The sequence below is a fragment of the Platichthys flesus genome, chromosome 4 (assembly GCF_949316205.1).
Source record: "Platichthys flesus chromosome 4, fPlaFle2.1, whole genome shotgun sequence".
NCBI lineage: Eukaryota > Metazoa > Chordata > Actinopteri > Pleuronectiformes > Pleuronectidae > Platichthys > Platichthys flesus.
This window is the reverse complement of record NC_084948.1, coordinates 16,092,198-16,114,682: the sequence shown is the minus strand read 5'-3', so window position 1 is coordinate 16,114,682 and position 22,485 is coordinate 16,092,198. Positions and strand designations below refer to the sequence as shown.

General features: G+C 39.8%; 3 protein-coding genes across 4 annotated transcripts; 1 reads left to right on the top strand and 2 right to left on the bottom strand.

Moving 5' to 3' along the window:
* The first annotated feature begins 463 nt into the window (after nt 1–463).
* aifm4 (apoptosis inducing factor mitochondria associated 4) lies at nt 464–7,753 on the top strand. Its single transcript, XM_062386154.1, has 19 exons — nt 464–589; nt 1,972–2,049; nt 2,163–2,272; nt 2,375–2,484; nt 3,023–3,067; nt 3,177–3,258; nt 3,463–3,575; nt 3,954–4,040; nt 4,142–4,233; nt 4,337–4,467; nt 4,642–4,757; nt 4,853–4,924; nt 5,322–5,385; nt 5,496–5,572; nt 5,782–5,899; nt 5,999–6,097; nt 6,192–6,267; nt 6,373–6,477; nt 6,991–7,753. Exons 2-19 carry the CDS (start codon nt 1,973–1,975, stop codon nt 7,019–7,021), a joined length of 1,605 nt encoding a protein of 534 aa, XP_062242138.1. The 5' UTR covers nt 464–589; nt 1,972; the 3' UTR covers nt 7,022–7,753.
* Nucleotides 7,754–7,779: 26 nt separating this feature from the next.
* Nucleotides 7,780–13,086, bottom strand: zgc:153372 (uncharacterized protein LOC767695 homolog). 2 transcript variants are annotated; one of them, XM_062386156.1, is made up of 11 exons: nt 13,012–13,086; nt 12,152–12,201; nt 11,326–11,456; nt 10,552–10,702; nt 10,338–10,474; nt 9,629–9,698; nt 9,087–9,168; nt 8,835–8,966; nt 8,607–8,749; nt 8,371–8,493; nt 7,780–8,160 (listed from the first exon to the last, which is right to left on the bottom strand). In XM_062386156.1, exons 1-11 carry the CDS (start codon nt 13,061–13,063, stop codon nt 8,074–8,076), a joined length of 1,158 nt encoding a protein of 385 aa, XP_062242140.1. In that variant the 5' UTR covers nt 13,064–13,086; the 3' UTR covers nt 7,780–8,073. The 2 variants fall into 2 exon arrangements, with proteins under 2 accessions (XP_062242140.1, XP_062242141.1); XM_062386157.1 differs by having other exon boundaries at nt 13,048–13,084.
* A 6,275-nt stretch (nt 13,087–19,361) lies between these two features.
* LOC133951488 (non-histone chromosomal protein HMG-14A-like) lies at nt 19,362–22,418 on the bottom strand. Its single transcript, XM_062385468.1, has 6 exons — nt 22,244–22,418; nt 21,209–21,235; nt 20,690–20,728; nt 20,526–20,564; nt 20,285–20,434; nt 19,362–20,184 (listed from the first exon to the last, which is right to left on the bottom strand). Exons 1-6 carry the CDS (start codon nt 22,256–22,258, stop codon nt 20,071–20,073), a joined length of 384 nt encoding a protein of 127 aa, XP_062241452.1. The 5' UTR covers nt 22,259–22,418; the 3' UTR covers nt 19,362–20,070.
* Nucleotides 22,419–22,485: the final 67 nt, after the last annotated feature.

Here is a 22,485-nt window from a genome sequence, read left to right as displayed (position 1 = left end):
TAATCAACAATGGCTGATTTTTAATAGTAACTATACGAATGATATCTGCCATATTAATGCGGAGAAGTGAAAAGGCAGTCCCCTCTTAAATGTAACCTACTGGGGTAGAAGCAGTGAAATCTCCCTGTCTTGTTGAAAGAAAATACAAATATATAAAATGAGGTTTTCACAAATATGAAAGTGATTTTCAATCGTAACGGCTTTATAGAGCAGTTGTTCTGTTGTCTGAATAGCCTCACTGATAATGATCTACAGCAAGAAAGAGTTATCTAAAGTTCCACACTTATCCTCTGGAATATCTTTTAGCCTTTAAGAAACCACACATCCACAGGACAACACCCTCATTTTTAAGTTCATAAACTCAAACGGATTGACCCACCCATCTCCTCCGCCCCTCCCTCGTGGTGGGAGGAGCTTCAGTCGAACCACATGGGTCCTCCTGGCTGTCACGTGGGAGGTGGACCTCGAGTTGTCACAGCGCATGCTCGACCAGCCCGCGGTGTGTGTGAGTGTGTGTGCCGGGGAGACGATCGGTGTATCAGCAGAGCAGCATCGTTTCCTCTGATCACTGTCAGGTGAATGAAAGCAGGTGAGCTCTCATACCTCTCCCATTAATGTCGATACATGTATGCATTCAGAATAATACGGATTTCTCTTCTGTCTGCTAAAACCTAAAGCTGTGGTTACAATTACGAGTGTAAAAAGCTTTGGGCGCTAAAGATCAAGTGAGGATATGTAACTAATGATTTGTTTATATATAAGCTTATGTCTGTATAATCAGTGTTTGATGCAGAGCTGCAATGGTTAGGCGATTACAGGATGAATCCCTCAAGTCATGTTTTTATCAAATATCTAATTCAAGGCACCACGATCTCTAGAAACCTGTGATGGGCATTTCTCACAGCTTCTTCTGATGTGTCCGTAAATGATCAGCCTAGTAATCAATGAATACAGTGCTGTAAATAGTCATTGGTTGCAGCCCCAATTTGGTGTGACCTCCCTTTGCCTTTACCAGAGCACAGATTATCCTCAGTTCGCTTGAGGCAGTTTTATAATGGAGGTTAACAAACTGTCACAGTGGTTTGTGTCCACTCATGTGATCCCAGACATCAGGGATGTGTGCTGTGGTCACATCATCTGTAGCAGAAGTCTCTATTGTTTCTGTCTCTGAAGGTTAGTTCTTCATGAGTCTGGTTGAATGTAGCTGTTGTGCTGCAGAAGGAGTTTTGGACCAATCAGATACCTCCATTGGGTTATCATGTGATGGAGTGGAAGCTAAACATTCAAAGTGCCCAAAATGTTTGGCCATTTTTGGCACTTTGGGAGAGGACAGATAAAACAGGGTGTGAGATGTACACACTCATGCACATTACCATGTACTTCTGGTATATGTCTAACAAAGTTGCCCTGAAGGAGTGGTTAGAAGGTGTGTCCTGTTAAACAAAGGTTTTTTGAATGTACACTGTTATTATCTGCACCAGTGACTCAGCATTTTGGGTTCAAGAATTGAATTGCTCTTGGAACGGTCTCAACAGCAGACAAGTGGGAATAAAAAGGAGCCTAAAGGAACATCACACAAAATTTTGAATTTCACTGCTCTTTATTCCCGTAGGTTATATAAATAAAAATATATAATATAAATATAAAATATGAGATCAGTAGCATATAAGGTATTTAAGATGTGGCTGCAATGAACTTGATGAAACTCCAAATATGAGAGTAACTTAATAAAGTCGGTTGCCAATATAAAAACTTTAATTTAACAGAAACAATAATGCAGAACATTTTTGCTTTTATGTTTTAATGCTTTCAAATGTTGAGGTTCTATATACACTATATAAGGTTGTATTAGTTTTTTTCATTCATAGTTAATTATAGGTGCCTGTGTCACGTGTTCCACTCACAGTCAGTTGGAATTCAGGCCGAACAACTCACAAGCTTTGTCAACAGATTCTTATCTCACAATTTCAGGATGAGTAATTGTCAAGAACAGGGGGACGAGCAGGTGACTGGACTGGTCTGTCAGGAGGACGACCTGAAAGATGGAGAGTAAGTCTTCTGACAGGGAAAACAAGATGATCAATACTTTCATGATTAGTTTGATTTAAACTGGATTTGTTTCCTCACTGTTTTGTCTCCTTGTCTGTTGTGTGTTTATTAAGGATGAGGGAAGTAACTGTGGGGGAGCAGAAGGTGCTGCTGGTCCGTACCCACGGCCAGTACAGTGCTGTTGGGAACCGGTGCTCTCACTACAACGCTCCTCTTATCAGAGGTAAACTTTCATCATTGTACATTAACATCTGATTTATTGCTGAATCAAACGTTTTTGCTTTTGCTTTGAGTGAATTTACCCCTCTGTCCTCTGACGATGCAGGAACATTGGTTGGTGACAGAGTCAGATGTCCCATTCATGCTGCTTGTTTTAACGTCCGAACCGGAGACATCGAAGAGTATCCAGGTTTAGACAGCCTTCCATGCTATAAGGTGAAACACGGCTGTAGAGACCAACCTCCAATGACATTTACTGATCTTATGACAGAACCAAATCCAGAAGAGTGTAGTCACAGTCATGATGGTTTTTCCATTCACCCATGTCTATAGAATGTCGGAGGGAGTCATGTGACAATACAGCAGGAGAATGTCCAGAATATTCACAGCAAGCGTGTTGATGACGTTTCTAACATGCGATGGACACAAAACTAGAAGAATCCAAATATCTCAGGATGAAAAAGAGGTGTCATACACGTAGAAGAGGCTGAGGAAAGAAAACCAGATCTGAGAGCTGGTGTTGATTTGCTCTAACAAAAACACCATGCTTTCCACAGTGGAAATGATGCCGTATGTCCTCATCCTAATCAAAACTTTGCAAGAAGGAAGCAGTAAAAAGGCAAATTAGTACTTATACCAACTCATCAAATTTGTAGTTCTGTTACCAGATGTTGATAATGTTCACGATACTTTCTCAATCTTTTTTTAAACTCCTTTACCTCTGAACTTACACTTTTTAAATTTCATTTAACAGGTCAAAGTTGAAGATGGCAATGTGTACGTTTCCATCGACAAAAAAGTAAGAAGCAGCAAAGTTAAACACACATACAGTAAAATGACCAGTGTTTCCTTTCTTTTAGTCTTAAAATACCCTGTTTTAAACAGTCCCTTGATTCTGTTTCCCTCAGACTCTTAATCTGACCAGGCGAGTGAAGGACATGTGCAGCATGGTACCAGACATCAAACATACTGTTCTGCTCATAGGAGGAGGTAAGGACTAGATATAACGAATACAGGCCCTTCAGAGAGTTTAAGAACATCCTGTGTATTTAATCAGTAAAAAGGAACTTTGCAGGATAAAGAAAGAGATTCAGGTCCAGAGATGCTGATCAAATACACATGGTAGTTTAGTGCTGCCATGTTTCCTTACGCTCCATCTCTGTATGTTACACAGTGAATTTGTTATTTTCTAAGGCCCGGCCTCGCTGGTTTGTGCCGAGACGCTGAGACAGAACTGCTACGAGGGTCGAATCATCATTGTCACCAAAGACACTCTCCCTCCGTTTGACAAACCCAAACTGAGTAAGGTAATTATCCCACTTTTTTTATATATATATTTATATACACATTTAATATTTAGGTGTATATATGGCTTCCTATTGTATCTGTGGTTTTATTTTTTCCCCTTTTTTATTGGATGTAGTGTTCTATTCATGGGTTTTATTTATGGTTTGGAGAGTTTCAACTGTATTTTTATGGAAATTTGTATTTTCATGTGATAGGTAATCTTACTTGATTTCATGTCACTTCCTGAGAAATGGCAGATGAACAACAGATGAAGATTTGCATGTACACCTTACTCATTTATCATAAGATAAGCACCGTCCCGATCAAAATAAAAGCACTAGATCATCATTGATGTGTGAGATGTAGATTGTTGGTAAGTGACATAAACCTCCTTTCAGGCTATGAACGTGGACAGCAGCAGCCTCCTCCTGCGCTCAAGTGACTTTTATGAAGAACATGGAATTGAGATGTGGACACAGAAGGAGGTGAGTAGAAAAGGACACAAAGTCTCTGTGATGTCTGCTAACCTTTTTGAGTAGACGCTCTCTTTGGTCTTTGTGAAGAAATGTGTTCTTTGATTTTGCAGGTGGTGTCTGTAAACCCCGGGGACAAGGCGGTGAAGCTGGGTGACGGCACTGTGCAGCATTACGACCAGCTCCTCATCTCGACAGGCTGCAGGTTAGAGTCGTCACTATCCTGCTCCTCAAGTCTTTTAGAAACAGCCGGAGACAGAAACATAGATTTCCACAGCGCGGTGTGACGGTCCTGATTGTGTTCACAGGGCCCGGCCGCTCAGCTGTCCCGGTTGGGACCTGCAGGGAGTGAACGTACTGCAGAATTACGAAGACGCCAAAGAGATTCACAGCTCCTGTCTTGGGAGAAAGGCAGTCGTCATCGGAGCCTCCTTCATAGGTTATCACATTTGTTTACATTGCCACAATGAGCTCTGTAGGTGTTTGTTTCTTTTAATGATTATCAGGGAGAGTGATGACTCATAGCTCTCTCTCTTAATATAAAAAATACATTTGACAGTGCAAAGTAAAGCAGGCTATTTAAGTGTTTTTCATTACTATTAACACACAATAGGTATGGAGGTGGTGTCCTTCTTATCAGACAAAGCTGCCAGTGTGGTCATGGTGGGCACTTCCACTTACCCGTATGAGCGCTCTCTGGGCCCGGAGATCGGCAAAATGACAATGCAAGTAAGTACTTAGGAGAGGATTCATCTTTAACTGTGAGAAGAGAAAAAAAAATGTTTTGTCTTCTATTAAATATAATAATGTTTTTTCTCCTTCAGATGTTGGAGGAGCAAAACGTGAAGTTTTACATGAATGACACAGTCATTGAGATTAAAGGGGAGAATGGCAAGGTAAATCTAATTTAATTCTGTTAGCATGTAGCCCTGAGTTACTCCTAACATTATCTTTAACTCAATTCTATTCAAGTGTCCATGTAAACCATGATGGTGAGCTATACCGGGACCCTGAAGCTGAAGCAGTTATTTTATTTTATTTGGAAGGAAGCTTTGTGCCTACACCCATCAGACGGATTGATCTATTCATTTAAAAACTCTTCTTTGTTTATTACTTCTACAGTTATAGGCTGCTATGCATATGTACACTGATGCTTTTACACAAATTAATTTCCCATCAGATAAAGTTATTTGAATTGAATGTATGTTTCAATGAAAAAGGATTTTTTCATGGAAACTGCCAATATGCTGCTGATGTATTTTCTATCACAGATTCCTCTTTTATGTTTTTCAGGTGAAGGAGGTGGTACTGAAGAGTGGCACAGTCCTGGAAGCTGATGTGGTGATTGCAGGAATTGGTAATTAGGTGTCTGCCGCCTCGGCTCAAAAATACCCAAATAGACTCTTTCACATTCAGATCTTTCAGCTCCGCAAAAACAAAAATCCAACCCAAAGATCTGTTTTACAGGTGTGATCCCTAACTCAGATTTTCTGGAAGGAAGTGGAGTGGAGGTGGATTCAAGGAAAGCTGTGGTTGTTGACAAGGTAACACACAGTTAATGGACAACAACACTGAATCACTGTGTTACTGTCATTAGCTAATGAAACTTTAAATGTATGACTTGTCTCATGCCTGCAGCTGGATTGAATTGCATGTTTTTGAATACTTCTGGTCAAACACACGTTATATTATCTGAATCCCTGTGTCCAGATGACTGAAATAAATAGTGCAAATGCTGTATCCTCTCTAACAGTTCATGAGGACCAATATAACTGATATTTTCAGTGCTGGAGATGTCGCAAGCTTCCCTCTGGCCATTCGTGGCGACCAAAGAGTCAACATCGCTCACTGGCAAATGTCACACGCTCACGGTGAGAAACTGAAGTCAGAGGCGCACATTGTGATCTGTACATATCCACGTTTTTGTTCCAGCCAATTTTATGGTGGTTTCTTAATTTCCTTTACCTCAGGAAGAGTGGCTGCTCTGAACATGCTGAAGAAACCGACCGAAATTAAGTCGGTTCCTTTCTTCTGGACTTCGTTGCTTGGGAAGAGCATTAGATACACAGGTAAAACACATATTTATTTTATTTAGTGTTTAGGGAGTAAATATCACCCTGTCATCACATGATCACATTTCCCCTTTTCATTTCCTCCGTCCAGGCTATGGGGAGGGATACACAGAAATCATATTTAAAGGCAAAGTGGAAGAGAGGAAATTCCTGGCATTTTACATCAAGTAAGCAGCTGTGGAATAACTCCTGATACATATGAATATGATTTTATGGGATTTGTCTCAATTTGAAAAAAAAATGTCCTCATACTCCTATCCTATGGTCAACAGGGATGATGTGGTGGTTGCTGCAGCCAGCCTGACGTTCGAACCTGCTGTGGCTTGTCTCGCAGAGCTGATGGCCACTGGGCAGGTTTTCAAAAAGACACAGGCTCAGTGAGTGATATTGTACAATGTTCACACATACATCCCACATATACAGGGCACACTGATGCAGTCCTCAGTTTTGATAGTTGCTTTGTTCTGTCGTTTGTTACCAGTGATGTGATAAAGCAGCTCAAACCATTGGACAGCATTAAAACACACCCATTAGCAACATGGGTTAAGTTTGAATTATTAAAGCTGCCTTAAATAGTTTTGCCACTTGGGGTTAACAGAGAAAAGCAGTGAACACATAATTGACCCTTTCAAAGGAACACATTTTTTGTATTAAATTAGCAGCTTGGTCAGTTTAAGGGTATTACTGACAACCTTTAAATTGCCTGAATCAGATCCAATAAGTTCAGGAGTGAAGCAGGTTGGTGTATTTATTACAAAGGCAGCTCTTTTGGTTTAGGAAGCCGGGGATCATGGGTAATATCCACAGTTTTGTTTGTTCTCGTCACTAGTGCCTCGTAACCTTCTTACTGTGCTTTTCTGAATATTAGTTTTCTTTTTGAATCTTCTCAGATCCGATGACATGAGCTGGCTGCAGATGTGATCAGAGTGCTGCTGTGTTCAGGAGTAATGTCCTTGTGGACGATATCACTCTCTTGCCTTACTAAGAAAACCGCTACTATAGTTGCCCACACACAGCTTTACTGAATTTCCACTTTGGGCTTCAAGTGAATAATCTGATCTCAGCATAATGTATATTGCCTGGATACGTCTAAATCAGTTTCACCACAATGAAAGTAAAGTGTGTCAACCATTCCACTTTGTCAACAATGAATTGTGTTAGCCATACACATCCTTATATCCAAATGTATTTATATGCTTTACATTTTTAAGATCCCTGCAAAAATAGTACTCTTAATAGTACACTTTTTGGGGTTAGGGTTTAGGGTAGGGTAAGTTATTTGAAATCTACATTACAGTAACAATACAGTAACTTGTTGATAATTAACAGTTCCTTCACTTTGACTTTTCTGTTTGTTTCATAAACACTGTAATGCCTTTATCCAATATATTGCAAATGTTTACAGCGGAGATGTAGCTTGTTCTGTCTTTATGTAGTATCTTAAATGTCTTTTAGTTACTCAGGAAATACATGTTTAAATACAAGTATTGCTCAGGTATTGAATGAATGTGAAGAGTTTGAAAACCACTGGATATCCATATTATCAGCCTTCAACAACTGTGGGTTCACTATAGCAATGTTTACTTCATAGTTCTTTTCCCCTTCGCTTTGTGTTACACACACACACTTTAATAAATCGTTGATTGACCACAACAGAGAAACGATTTTGGAGACACAAACATTAGTGAGATTTTTATTTATATTTCATTAGTTGAAATGTGAGACCCTCTTTGTTCAACAATGTTTTTTGTTGATGATACAATGTTGTAAAACAATTATGTATAATTCTATAACAACATTGACTTTGAAGACAAACAGACAATGTGATATCCTGAAAAAAACATCCTTTACTACATCTCCAAAGGTACATGGTGGTCAGCATATACAATTATTATGCCTTTAAGTAACCTGTCAAAACAAAATCGGCAAAAAAAAATTGAGGAGAGTCTTCAAATCAATTTCTTCTATATTCATTAGACTTTTTCTTTGCTTGTTTTGGAGCATTGTTTGACACAAGAGCCCAGTCTGTCAGCCAACAGAAACGGGTTGAGGTGGCAGTACTGAGGAAAAAATGAAGAACATTAGTGGTCAATGATCTGTCAGTGTAGAGGATCTCTTAGAATCAAAGTTTAAGTTGTTCAATTTTATGTATTTTTTTATAAGAATCATATCTTATTGCATGCACAAAATGGGTTCAGGATATAGTGAATGCAACCAGTAATTAATTACAATCAAAGCATCTTAGCCATTAAAACCCAAATACCCGCTACCTGTGTGGTTGACTCTGAGAGGGACTCAGGTTTATCCAGCATCTCAATTTCAAAATCCGGGAAGAAACGAGAACTCTGGAGAGTTGCTGCCATCTCTCCATCTACCTCCACTGCAACATCTTTCTGTAACGCCGCAAGAAAACATTGAAATTATGATGCAGTACATGTGTTTTAAAGTATTTTTCAAACGTTATAGTTTCTTGTAACAATACGTGTATTGGTCACTTGTGGAATACCTTGAAACAGTGTGATGAATCAAAGTCCAGCTGATCTGGGAAATCTCCCACAGTTCCTTTGTAGGTCACTGTTGCCTTCGACGTGACTGGACGTCTGGGCAGCTTGAAGAGCCGGTAGGTCCCTGAAGCGTAGCTGATATCACCTGCGAAACGAAGAGCTGGCTCAGCTGTAGAATGACCTTTACACACGTCTTTAAAGTTAAATCTTACCCCTTTTTTTTTCATTACCTGCCTTTGCCTTGAGATCATTGTTGTAGATCACAATGTGGCTTGCTGAGACAAGATGTGGAGTGCTGAAACCTATGCTATGGGCCAATGCAATCAGGTCGTGCCAAAACAAGGCGCCACCCATTCCTTCACCTATCACCAAAAAGAAGAAAACAACAGTGAATGCCTTCTGTTTAGCAGTGATGAAGTGATCCTACTATGCATGTGTGGCCTTTAAGCTTGATTTTAGATGATGGTGCAGCTTTGTTTTACCCCACAGGACTGCATCATCCTTCATGTGTTGAGGAACAACTTTGCTGGCATACATGTCACTGAAGTACAGTTCACCTCCCTCCTGTATAAAAGGATACAAATCATAAATGGTTTGTACCAACACTTTTGTTTGTTGTGGCATGACACATGGATGAGCTATTCAAATTTTGAGTGGTACACAGATTCATGACCAGCTAACCATTATCTCAGACTATTGACAGTTATTGTGTTTAAAGGGGACGCATTAATCAAATATATACCTCTGAAAGTAAGAAAAAACTATATATCCCCATTAAACAGGCTGTTGTGAAGCAAAACGAGTCCCATTCAACTGGAGGACCAAAGAAAGGAAATTGTTGCTTAACTTGAATCAACGTCACTTCACCGTGGCCAATTATTAAAATAAAAAGTAACAAAATGAAAGGACACAATAAGATAAAGTGACCGGCCCAACTTCGATGAGTAGCTGACTATTAGCCGGGGCATGTGCAAAGCAACCACATTCCCTATTTGTTTAGTTGGTAGAAATTCCTCAGACCAACCTTGAGGGCGTCGTAGGCTTGCTGCAGCACGGCTCTCTCATCAGGACACAAACAGATGACACAGTTGGATCTGGATGGATTAGAAGGACAAAAAAGGTTGTTATCCACATAACAAAGCTCTCTCCAAAGGTAACAGATGAATAAGTTAATTGTCAGATCGTGTAGAGTCATAGGTTGTTTTCAGACATGACCTCTGGAGAATTGGGTCCGGACTTTCTCAGAAAGTTACCTTTCACAAAATAAGAAAGCAGGAGTCTCAGAATTCTCCGGAGCATTAAGGTGAGGGGTGGCGAACAAAACAGAGGCAGGATGTACCGTATGAATCCTGCTGTGGAGACCACGCTTTTTTGTTTACAGCAAATCGGCAACAACTTTGGCGTTGCCATCTTTGTCTGTGTCTTATACCAGTTTTCTTTTTGTTACTTTTTAGTTTTACGTCGGTCACGTGTTAGAAAGTAAGCGACCCTCCCACTCACTCGTAATTCTGCGATGGATCTCCTACTGTGGTCCCACATCGGCTCCTCCGGACATTCTGCTGACTTTATACTATGGGACTGGCCAGAGAGAGAGTCCGCAGAAAGTCAGGAGGCTTTAAATCGGACATTTGTGCTCACATACACGGCCCCTCCAGAGAATGTCAGGAGGATCTTCTGAGTTCAGTGCATGTCTGAAAGCAGCTCTAACCTAAACAGCTCTAATCTAAACCTACAGCACAATATCCATTGAGTCACTCTGTATCCCAGCTTCCCCGAGCTTCTCCATGTAACCCTGGACAAAGGTCACGTTGGACTCCTTGTAGTCAAACTTCTTCTGATGATACTCAATGTACTGACGAGAGGCAGTGATCTAAACAGAGACGAGATAAATCAGTAGAAAGTACAGAACTCAAAGAGTCGCTGGCGTGTTAATGCATGTATAGCTACCAGCTCCTCTGTCATATCGATCCCTGTCACGTGTCCACTGGGGCCAACGAGTTTGCTGAAGGCATAACAATCTCTACCGGAGCCGCTGCCGAGGTCCAGCACTCTGCAGCCCTCGAGCTTCGCGGGGAAAGGAAGGCCGCATCCGAAAAATCTGGAGGTTAAGGGGTATTGTTAAGGACAAGAGTGCATTTGTACAAAGTTACTGTTTAATGATGGGATGGGTATGGACAAGAAGACAAAGGAAGCTACAAAAGAAACAACAAAAACAATCGGGGGAAGAGGGTCTTTTCTAATGAATGAGATTTTGATGAACTCAAGGTAGGTCATTGACTGTACAGAGATTTTAGCTATAACATCTCTGTGAATACATGGGACAGTAGGACCTGACTCCTTTATGTAGACAGTGGCTGCAGTGTGTGCTTTTAATTTGTAGGTTTTGTATCTAATCTTTTATTACCACCGCACCTTCTACTCTTGAAGATAGACTTACAAAGACATTTCAACCTTTGAACGACCTGTAGATTGTTTTAAATGATAACATTTATGAAGATGTTATCACTGTACACTGTACAATTGTATCATAGTATAAAGATGATAAACTATTATAAAATTGTACATGTGTACATAATACATAAGGAAAATATATTCTTGCATTTTTCTTTGTTCTTGTTGATCTCTTTGTTCTTCTTGATCGTATAGGACTTTGTTTAACTCTGGCGGTGTTAAATGGGCTTTAACACTAAACTTGACATAGAAAATGCACAGGGACTGTACCTTTTGGTTACTTCTGGGTGAACCAGCCTCAGGGCCTCTGCGACACTGGGCACTGGGCTGCAGGACAGACTGCAGGAGGCAGCACTTGTTTGCAGGTCACATGAGGACTCCAGTCGACCGCCATAGTATTTCTGCACACATAAAGTCATGTTATGCAACATGCTAAATAGGTATTAACCAAGTCTATGGCTCTGACATACAACAACATTCTAAATGGTCACCTAGAACATTTCAACAGTCACATTCTACTAGAAAAGTATTTTTAATAAATCACATTTTACTACAATTGCATTTACTTACTTTTAACTTTATAACTAGATTTGCTTTATTATTAAAATGGATCGAACACCCAATATGTATCTATAGATAGTTTATGTAACAGAGGGATAATGATAAATTATTCTCTCTTCATTTAATCTGAAAAAAGTTTGCACCTCCACAGCAACTGTTAGTTTAAGAATTTAAAGAATATAAATTTAATTTGTTCACCTCATTATTTAGGCATTACTGACACAATATGATAGAAGCAGTGCTATTGAATTACTGATATTTCCCCAACTGCATATAAAAAAATAAGATTAGAAATTATTTTATTATATTATATTAGGTACTGAAGTTTTGACTTCAATGAATAATTCGATCGCATCAATCAAAATAAATGTGTTGCATAATAATTTGGAATGACAAGAGGAGAAATCTCAGCATTTTCAAGTTCAAGTAAAAACCTCAGTGAGCCATAAAACCACAGTGACCTTCTGTTGCGTGACAAGAAGAGCATAGGTTGATCAACTCCAATGAAAGAATGATTCAAAATCAACTTCAATACCTTCACGGTTTCACGCACGTCATCTGCACTCGTCATCGCTTCCAAATGAGCTTCAGATAGATAAAAAACAAAAACAAATTTCACATGTCATTAACGGGAATCTGGACTGGTGTCAGGCCTGTTCTCCACTGTCCCCTCGGCCTCCTTCTCCCACACTGAGTGCTGCTGCAGGTTTGGAGCTTATCAACAACCCGTCATTACGTCATGTGACTATGCACATATCGACCGGTTCTTAATAAATTTTAAATCAAATTATTCGTATAAACACTGCTCAAAATATAATCAAGGGAACACTTAATCGTCACAGCATAACACCAAGTGATAGTGAATCGATTTCAGCTGCTTTAGTGCAAATGAGAGGGGAAACAGGTTCAATGGAGGCAAAAGCAGGACAAGCCCTAAAAGGGGAAACCCTGACTGATCATTAATGAAGGAAATTATTGAATATTCTCATTTCTTTTTCTTGCAATATTACAATAACATTGCTCCTTGAGCTTGTTCTCCTGAACATAACAAAAATGGTGTTGATTATGGGGAAGATTCTCTATATCACCAGCAGAGGGTGGTGTTTCGCGTGCTTCATGGAGACATATCTTGGAAAGACTCACTGTCATGGAGTTACCACATGCCCTGTAATATAGAATGTGACAGACACCTAACATACACAAACGAGGGAAATAGTTATACTTGTTATTATGCTATGTTAGCAACATTGGTCGCAGTACCCCAGTATCAGTAGCATTAGCATGGCTGTGGCATTAGCCAGCACTCTAGCATGTTAAGCTAGCACTCACATGAACTTTTCGATCTTGCTAAACTGATATTATACACAGACTCCACAACCAGTAGTTGGAAAGTACCTTTAAGACACAGTTTTATTTGGCTGATATAGTCACCCTCTCTCGCTTTCATGCAGGGTTCAGGAAGAGGGAGATTCCAACTCTGTTTGCATAGGGGGGAATCTGGAGTGTACCACATGAAAGCCAGTCCAGAGGGGTGTGCTACCTGCTATCAGAGAATTATCTCTTTAGTGCCCGTATAATAAAGCGGAGGGATATTTCCGTGATAGGCTAGGTTGGGCGAAATGCTGATGGGTATATAAATATTTAACTAGAGATTCTGTCTTTATGGTTTGTCTGGTAGAAGGGCTTCAGGTTTAACGCCAGGGGTTAGATGCTCCTCAGAGCAGAGTTCAGCTTGAGCCCTGGATGCTGTGTGTATTGGAGCCCAAGGTCAGGGGCCTACGGTTGTCTTACTACAGTTTGCAGGTGAAGTTTCAAGTCACATCTCCTTCTTTCAGCATGGGCTAAATATTACACTCACCATCAAAGATAAAAAGGAGATGGAACCCTCAAATCATCACTGACGGGAAGAGTGAACATTCAACAAACCTTTTCGAGTCAAAACGCTACTTTAATAATGATATATTAACATATCGTTCTCAAAATGTCATATTTGGAAAGAGCAATGAAAGAGCAGGGAGTTTAAGAACCAGCGAGGAAAAAACTGCACATTAAACCCTGACCTTATTACTCAAGGAAATTATTGAAAATTCAAATGATTGTTTTTCTTGCACCGTGATCTATTTTCCTGAGCAATTTTTACAAATTTCAGGGCAAACATCAAACTCTTTTAAATTAAGCTGTGGTTTTAAGCTAAAGGGAATTATATAATGTCGCTGGTCTGCCTCAAGCCCCTTCTCGACTTGTTTGACTGTTTTTAGCACCCAATAAATAATAACACAACAGCAAAACAATAACCGTTTGTGAGCAATGAGCACTCGGCCAGTACCGATACCGATATTAAGAAGTAAAAAATTATGTATTAGAAATAATTGGCAATGATTCTTAAGTTAAACTATTTTTTTTCAATAAATAAAAATAAATTGACAGAAAACACAAATATCACAAAATAAGTACAACTTGAATTAAGACAAAAAATTAATGTCAATGTTAAATATAATCATAAATGCATGTTGGTTATACATGAAATAAAAGTTTTCATATCGGTGCACAGCTTGAATGGCCCATATCAGCCAATTGATATATTGAACGTAGACAGGGTGATATGGAAAGCAGGGATTAGAAAGGTGAGGGATTTAGTTTATGAGTATCATGTTCCTGGGTCTATGAGGGCACAGGTAGTGGTAGATGGGGTGAGAGAAACAGGTGATGAAGTGTTCCGTTGGGGGGAGATGGAAAAGATTAAGAAGGAAAAGCTGGAGGAATGGGCTGAATTATCATTGAGAGAGAGGCTGTGATGAGATGAGAGAGGAAGAAGAAATGTAAGTGGGTGAAGGAGAGAGCACAGTGAGTCTGATGTGTGTGTAAACATGAGTGATGTACAGATGTGTAAAGGGAAAGACGGGAGAAGACCGGATGCAGAGAAAGCGTGGAAGAAAGTTATGTATGATATGGATGTAGAAAGAATATGGATGAATCTGTGAGGGAAGTGGAACAGTCAAAACAAATCAAAAGTGAAAACTTAGATTTTTAGGGTTTACTTCAACCTGATAGTAAGTATGTTTGATCTGAAAGTAAAAAATGAATGTGATGTGTGTAGGGGAATGGAAATATGTGCATGTTGTGAGTTAAAGGGGTTTTCTTGGGGGGGAAGTATTAGGATTAATAATGTTGAGTATTTTTAACAGTGTAATAGAAAGAGATAAAAAATACTGTCTATAGCTATGTTATACTGAAGAGGAGTTTCTGAGAGGATTTGTGGAAGGGAGCACTTTTATTGAGATTGGGGATGATGGGAAGATGATTAGTGATTTTGGTCAAAAGTTTTTTTTTAATTTATTTTTTATTCCCATTACTAAAATTTATTTCAAAAAAAAATTCTCACTCTGTCTGATGCTAGCTTAAGATGCATGTGATGAGTGTTTCCTTTTTTCAGAGGCAACATGTCGAAGAAGTTGTTGTGTTGGGTTACATTTAGTTGTACATTATTTGTATGTATATTGGAGATAATTAAATGTATTTTTTGACAATAAAAGATATAGATTGAACACACTTGATCTCGGAAGCAAAGCAGTGGCTGGCCAGGTTAGTTGAGTGAGAGACACATTTTGGAAAGACTCACCGTCAAAGAAAAAAAAGATAATGGAACCCTCACATCATCAGGAAAAGAGTGAACATTAAAATAACTTTAAAAAAAAGGAAAACAAAACATGGTCATGTATTATTAGCACATAATACCCTAAATTGTTATTATTATTGTGTGTGTGTGTGTCTGTGTCATTATATGCTGCTTTTGATACACACTACAGAGAAAATATTTTCTACTACATATATTTGACAGCCTTACTTAAAAGTTACTTTTGTATTTTTGGCTTTTAGATACTGGATGATTTAACATACTTTAAAAACCTATTGTTAGAGAATAACCCAGTACTTTACAACCTTGTCTTCGGACGCCTTACAAGAATCACAGTCTGCTGTGATTTCCTGAGGCTGCCCCCTGCTGGCTCCTGGGTACCTCTGCTGCTCCTGCTTGGTTTGTGCACCTTGTGATTAACTAAAGTTGTCCATAAAAGAAAATCTTTATTATCCTTCAAGGGCAATTTGATGTAGAGCCAGCAATCAGTGCACAACAAAAATAAACCAATATATACAATGTAAATAAAGCACAATATAAAAACCCTATAGACTAAGTAGCAGGGGGAAATTAGCTTTTTATAAATGAATTGATAAGTCGACCAACAGAAGATTACCCGTCAACTATTTAGATATTCTAGAAACATTTCATTCTACTTTTAATTTCCTGTTGTGTTTCTAATAATTATTAATGTTGGTGACATGTCCTTGATAAATGGGTGGAGGTTTTATTACCTCTGCTAAGGAGGTTATGTTTTCATCTCTGATTTGTCAATCAACAGGTTTATGTAATAAGCTACTGGACCAATAACCACACAACTTGGTAGAAGGAAGCTGCATGGATCAGAGATTAACCTATACGGCTCTGTTGAGCTCTACTGAGTGCCAGTCTAATGAACGAATCTGGAATCTTATTGTATATAGGTGCATCATTGTCAGCTCTATAGCCAGTTACAGTTTTAAGTGTTGCATCAAAACATCTGTGCCAATATCAGCAAACAGCTCCAGAAGGTTTTGAGGTAAGACTAGATACTCTGAAGGGACATCAAATGGATTAAACCTGATTCTGATTCTGGAGGGATAGTCCAAAGGAAGCGGAGAAACAACACATCGAGGCATAGCATGAGAGATGGATGGAGTTGTAGTGCTAATAGTCTAATAAAACCAAGTATATTTCCTGTCAGCTTCCCTCTTTAGCAATGTGCAATACTGAATTAGCTTGGACCCCTAAAGAATGTTTATATTAAACTATGAAGTGGTCTCAATCTCCTTATTCGCCTTCCCTCCATGTTTCTCCTCCCTCTCCCTCTCTCAGCAGCAGAATGACAGGCTGGAGGTGGGATCACATCAGATACCATGAAGCAAATCCAGCCAGAGCAGCAATCCAGGTCGCAAACAGAACCTGTCCCGTTGGGTGTCGGAGTACGGCCATGGCGAGTTGATGCCGCTGGATGCACAAAAAGAGAAAAACAAACCTTAACAACAACAACCTCACAACAGTTCCTCATAGCAGCAAGATGCATAAAAAGAGATGTATGAAAACCTACTCATTTTGTCAGCATAGTAGGGACATTTGCTGATGTCACCACCTGTGGCTCCTTGGACAGGCAAGCCAGCATCTACAACATCCTCCTGGATGGCTCCCTTTGTGAACAGTCAAGCGGCGGCTCACACAGAATTCGCGCTTCCGCCTCAGGTGGGTCCCTGTAGCTGCGGTGATAGACTGCGGTTAGAGTCAAAGATGAATCAAAAAAAGATTAAATGATCAGGTGCACAATTAAGAAAGCACCGCAAAGTAGAGGAGGAGAAGAAAGAACAATATAGAGGTAATAATCACCCCGATTGTGGACATCATTTATGTTTATTTTTGTAAACATGACATAATATGCTCTCAGTACAGCTGATTTCAGACTCTTTTTATATTTTTTATTATACATTTTTATTGTTTTTTATATCTTACAATATTGTCTGCCTGTGTGTGCATCTGCATAAAGTCCAAAAGTTCTTGGGGATGCATGACAGATTGCGTGTGTATGTTGGGGGGGCGCCAATTTGAAATCTCACCTAGGGCGCAAACATTGCCAGGGCCGGCCCTGCCATCCCCAAGGTCAAGCCTGGAGGTGGGTCATTGGTGATGTGGGGCTGTTTTTCTGCGGCAGGAACTGGCAATCTTGATCGTGAAACCTGGCATCATGGATTCCCAGAAATACCAGGCCCTTTTGATGAGGAATGTGAGGCCTTCTGTTGACAACTTAAACCTTGGTGATCCTTGGACTTTCCAGCAAGCGATTATCCCTAGCATACCTCCAAGTCAACCAGAGCTTGGTTGAGAAAAAGATCCTGGAACATCCAGGAGTGGCATTCACAGTCACCAGATTTAAATCCGATAGAAAATCTTTGGTGGGATTTAAAGAAGGCAGTTGCAGCACAGAAGCCATCAAACATCACTGAGCTGGAGGCTTTTTCACGTGAAAAATGGGCAAAGATTTCTATCGAGAGGTTTAAGAAGCACTTATCGAAATTGTTAGAAGTTTTAAAAGCTAGATGATGCGCCTCAAAGTACTGCGGCTGGCGGTTGAATAATACTGAACATGCACGTGTTAAAGCGATACATTTTTAACTTCAAAGTTAAGTCAACTTCTGTGTCAATACATTTTTTTTGTGGTTTAATGAGTTTTTTGTAATTTATTGTCATTTTTTTCATCCACATCACTATACTGTCATTGGAGGTTAGGGGCTTGGATATATAGGGCCCGAGAACCTCAGGTGGGAGGCCCTACTGCAATTCGAAGGATTTTTATTTCCCTTTTTGGGGCTTTTTCACGGCCTAGACATGCTCAAATTCTCACAAAAGTTTGCAGGAAATTCAAAACCCTAAAAAGCATTTGAATTCTGAAGTAAATTGAAATTGGCATGGCAAAATGGCTAAACAGCACCATCTAAGGAAAAGTCCCTCAGTAAGCTTTCACAGATCTTCAAAAAAATCTGTACCTTTTTTTTTTTTAATTATCGCCATTGTGCCTTTTAAGGTAATTTTCCAGACTTGAAATTACTACATTTAAAATAAAATTGGGAATACTACAATAAAGACATCTGACATGTGGTTTATAAAATTTCAGTGGACAGCCATTGAATATTTCAGCCCTGCTCATCATGGGGCAAACAAATTACAAAAAAAGAGGGATTGATTAAAATCGCAATCCAGAACATGCATGACTAAATGAGGACTAAGAATTAGAGCGGCTTATGTTTATAGTCATCTGGCAAGAAGGATATTGGTCATATTCAAAATATTCCAAGCTTGAACTAAAACATTGTTTCATAAAAACGTTTTTATGAATTTGGGTGTCATTTCATGTACTGGTAGGTTTATTAGAATTAAAACAACTCAACACAAAGATAAGCACCATAGCCTTCATCTTTTTCTCGTCATGGGCACAGTATCCGTCATAAAGTTAAAACTCATTGGATTTCACAGTCTTTCACATGTAATTTTGTTATCTACAGAAAATCTGTGAAAATCGTGAACCCATTAAATGTGAACTGTAAGTATAACTTCAGCTCAAGTCAAAGTACCAAATATTCTTGCTGGAGGGCAACAATCGACTCACGTGCCCCGCTCTTTCTGCCACAGGGTAATTTAGTGGATATGCTGAGGGTCAGGACACCCTGAGAGGTCAGTCAAGGCTGGGTTTAGTAGCAAGGTATTCTAAATGCATTACACCTGATGGAAAATTGACGGAGTGTAATAGGAAATTCAGCAGTGGTGTTCCCAAACAAATTTCTGTCCATGGGAGTTCATTTTTGTGGGGTAATTGAGGAACAAAATATAAATTTTGGTTTATTAGTCACCTACAACTCCAGATTTTCAAAGGTGAATGAAAAGTCCTTGCTAAAAGCCTGGTATAAACATATAATCATCCAAAATTTGTTAAGATGCCCAGTGATGTTTCTGCACTTTATGCCTTGTAACTTTGGTAGAATTGGAACACACAACTAAAGCACAATTAAAAAAATAGATCCTTGAATACTATTTGACCATGCGTCAAAAGCTTGTATGCTGCACTGGATTATTTCAATTGATCCCAATTTAAATTATCACTTGACAAAAATTAAAGAAAAATCCTTTTATTGTTTTTTTTAAAAAGGAGGAAACTGTACATTAGTAGAGAAATCCCAAAAACCACATTGAACATATGCACATATTTGCGGCAGATACATTTTGTAGGGTGAGGTGAAAATACAGTTAACCTGAAAGGACCAAAACAGCAAGTATGATAAACAGAATGTGGATCTATTTAACTGTCCTCAAAAATGTACCATCACAGACTGCATCAAAGAAAAATCAATGTGGCCAATGCCAGTTCTAGTGAAAATAATTCAAGTTACTTAGCTTAAAACACAATTGTCAGACTTTTAATCATCTCATTTCCTATCAAACACATTAGGATGCATTTAACTCCAAAGCAGTACAGGTGACAAAATCCCTCAAGACGACGTGGGAAGGTCTCAGGTAAACTTTCCTAATTCGAACATCAAATTGACTTGATAAGACACGACGGCAGATCATGCAGAAAACTACAACCTAAGACAAAATAAGAAGTCAAAGAAAACACAAGTACAATGAAAGAGACCCCACAAACTTTCCCTTCACAGAAGCCATGAAACTGAATGTAATTTGTAGTATCCTTTAAAAAGCACTTTTGTAATCACATCCCTAAAAACACTGCTGTCTTAAGAAAATAGATAAAAATATTCTCTGCATTGTACAAGAAAAGAGGAATGGGGAACGTTGGCAAATGAGTGTTTGTTTTTTTGTAACTACTCTGCCGCTTTCTTTTTCTTGTCGTCCTCCTCCTCTTCTTCTTCATCTTCTTCCTCATCCTCCTCTGTCTTGTCCTCTTTTTCCTCTGTCTCCTCTGCTGCTGCCTCCTCCTGGACGATGGAGAAACAATTTGTTATACCCTCACTCATAGAAATTAGCAAACAATGAGCCAACTTCAGGAGGCATGAGTGATAAAAAAACAATTTGTACCTTTTCTACTTTGGTTTCTCCGTTCTCTGCTGGGACCTCTTCTTCTTCTTCCTCCTCCTCCTCTTCCTCCTTAGGTTCTTCCTTCTTCGTTGCCTTTGCCTTACCCTTTGGCTTTGGTGCCTCCTTCACCTTTTTAGCCTTGGGCGCTGCCTTTAGTTTCAAACAAAAAGCATGGAATTAGTTTTTGTTGAATGCAGTGCTCATGTGCAACGATATATACAAATCAAAAACATATTTTTACCTTTGCCTTTTCTGGCTGTGGTTTAGGCTCATCCCCTTTCTGTAACACAAATGTACATACAACAATTAAGTATCAGAGTAAGTCAATAGAATATTTAAGTAATACAATAAATATGATGATTGTTTTATTAGGGAGGCAAGTTTCTTGGGTTTTGTGGAACTTACCGTTTGCAACCTTGTAGACTTCCTCATTGGAACCTGTACCTATGTAGACATGTTAAAAAAAAAATTGTATCAGTACATATTTGGAAAACTATTCAATGTCTAATCAACAATCACTAGATGTTAAAGGTTATTCTCTCAAAAACTATTTCAGAGTGTGGAAACATCAACTCAGTATCAGGGTACTTGAAACAGGCAAAGTAGACAAGGGTATCATTTGCACAACAAATCAAATAGTGCCCCCTAGAGGCTGTATTTTATTCAACCCCTATGATGAGTGACCAGGTTTAAAACCTGCAAAATAAAAACAACTGGGAGACACATCTAGTCTTTGTACTTCAGGTTTTGACTTGCATAGATAACCCTGGGCTGCACTTAAACTTTGCCACAGCCATTCTGCATCAAGCGAGTACAGCCCTTTCCCTCTCGACAGACAAAAGAACAAAATGTTCAGATGGGGACACCGTGGACGGCAACAGCCACTTGTGGGCATTTTGGTCGTGCGGGGGCAGGAATACTAACCTCTGCATCGCCTGCACCAGCGCTGGACTGCAAGAGAAAGAGGAGAAAAGATATTTAGTAAGTTGAGAAACAACAACCATGCATGAGCTCAAGTGGGTGTGTAGCGCAAAGGGGGGATGGGCACCCTTCCCTCCCCTTAAGTCACAAAGAAATTATGCAACATTGAAAGTGAGAGTGGGGGAGGTTTGACACGTTTCTCTATAGTCAATAAGGGTTAAAACTTTAAAAGGTTTTCTGATGCAGGCCCACATCGCGATGCTGCAGCTCGGTGAGGAAAAGGGGGGAAATGAGCTCGCTCCACCTCCAACACGCGCGTCGCGCTAACATCAGCACGGTGAAAGCGATGCATGTTCGGAGTTTCCTCCATTAAAGTTCTCCCGGCGCTTATTAAATAAAAAACAACCCGATGAGTCTCTGTCTGTGGATAAATCAGCAGCCATAACGCGCTTTTGACAATAATGTACCAGGCCATTTTCTTTACAATACGCCTGAGTTACATATTGCCACAATGGCGACTGGTTTTTACACGGTCCAAAAACGCTGCGAAAACCCATAGCGCGTCCACGCTCATATAACCATAACGCCAGAAAATTGTATTAGGGGTCCTGCGCGTCGAGGGTCTGTGGGTAAACAGCTTTGTTTGACCTTAGCACACGGTGAACATTAAATATAATTAAAACATCAGCCTCGTGTGTAAAGAATGGATCGCGGATGTAGTGGTTGCGTCGAGGAAACAATGCCGACGCGCTGCGCTGCTCGGTGAAGACGCGTGCTGCGCCGTGCTAAGTAAAAAGGCGCCACTTCCCTGTATCAACAGGGTGAGACACGACAGACCTGAGAACAGGGGAGGAGGGCTCCATTCCTGCACATGGAGCCTACCGAGGAGCTCGGGCCTTACATTACACATGCAGTCACTGATATAAAACATTGTATCGACGCAATATAAAAGACACCGCGTGTGTTTGGTTTAAGAAAAACACACAGCCGCTGCATTTAAAGAGAAATTTCACGGAAGCGTACATATGTTCAACTTACCCTTTTCCTTCCCATTGTTGTTGAGGTTTTTGAGGCAGAGTCAAAAGAGAAGACAAGTCGGTCTTTTCAGGGTTTTGGAAACACTGGAGCTCGTGGGGGTCTGACTTGTACCTCTCGCTGCACACACCTCCACAGTGCGGTCTGCAACTTCACACACAAAACCTCCTAGCAGTACCAGGACCAGCTCGCACCTGATTGGATCCCCTGCTCGGGCATATTTTATTCCTCCTCCTACCAATCCA

What these genes read in the sequence shown, in the direction of transcription:
- aifm4 (XM_062386154.1), top strand. Translation starts at nt 1,973, where the DNA reads ATGAGTAATTGTCAAGAACAGGGGGACGAGCAGGTGACTGGACTGGTC. An exon ending in GACGACCTGAAAGATGGAGA is followed by an intron (nt 2,050 to 2,162) that starts GTAAGTCTTCTG and finishes GTGTTTATTAAG; the next exon opens with GATGAGGGAAGTAACTGTGG. An exon ending in TTAAAGGGGAGAATGGCAAG is followed by an intron (nt 4,925 to 5,321) that starts GTAAATCTAATT and finishes TATGTTTTTCAG; the next exon opens with GTGAAGGAGGTGGTACTGAA.
- zgc:153372 (XM_062386156.1), bottom strand. Translation starts at nt 13,063, where the DNA reads ATGAAAGCGAGAGAGGGTGACTATATCAGCCAAATAAAACTGTGTCTT. An exon ending in CACCCAGAAGTAACCAAAAG is followed by an intron (nt 10,703 to 11,325) that starts GTACAGTCCCTG and finishes CTTAACCTCCAG; the next exon opens with ATTTTTCGGATGCGGCCTTC. An exon ending in TCTCAGAGTCAACCACACAG is followed by an intron (nt 8,161 to 8,370) that starts GTAGCGGGTATT and finishes TTTTTTCCTCAG; the next exon opens with TACTGCCACCTCAACCCGTT.
- LOC133951488 (XM_062385468.1), bottom strand. An exon ending in CTGGTGCAGGCGATGCAGAG is followed by an intron (nt 20,729 to 21,208) that starts GTTAGTATTCCT and finishes ATGTCTACATAG; the next exon opens with GTACAGGTTCCAATGAGGAA. An exon ending in CACAGCCAGAAAAGGCAAAG is followed by an intron (nt 20,435 to 20,525) that starts GTAAAAATATGT and finishes TTGAAACTAAAG; the next exon opens with GCAGCGCCCAAGGCTAAAAA.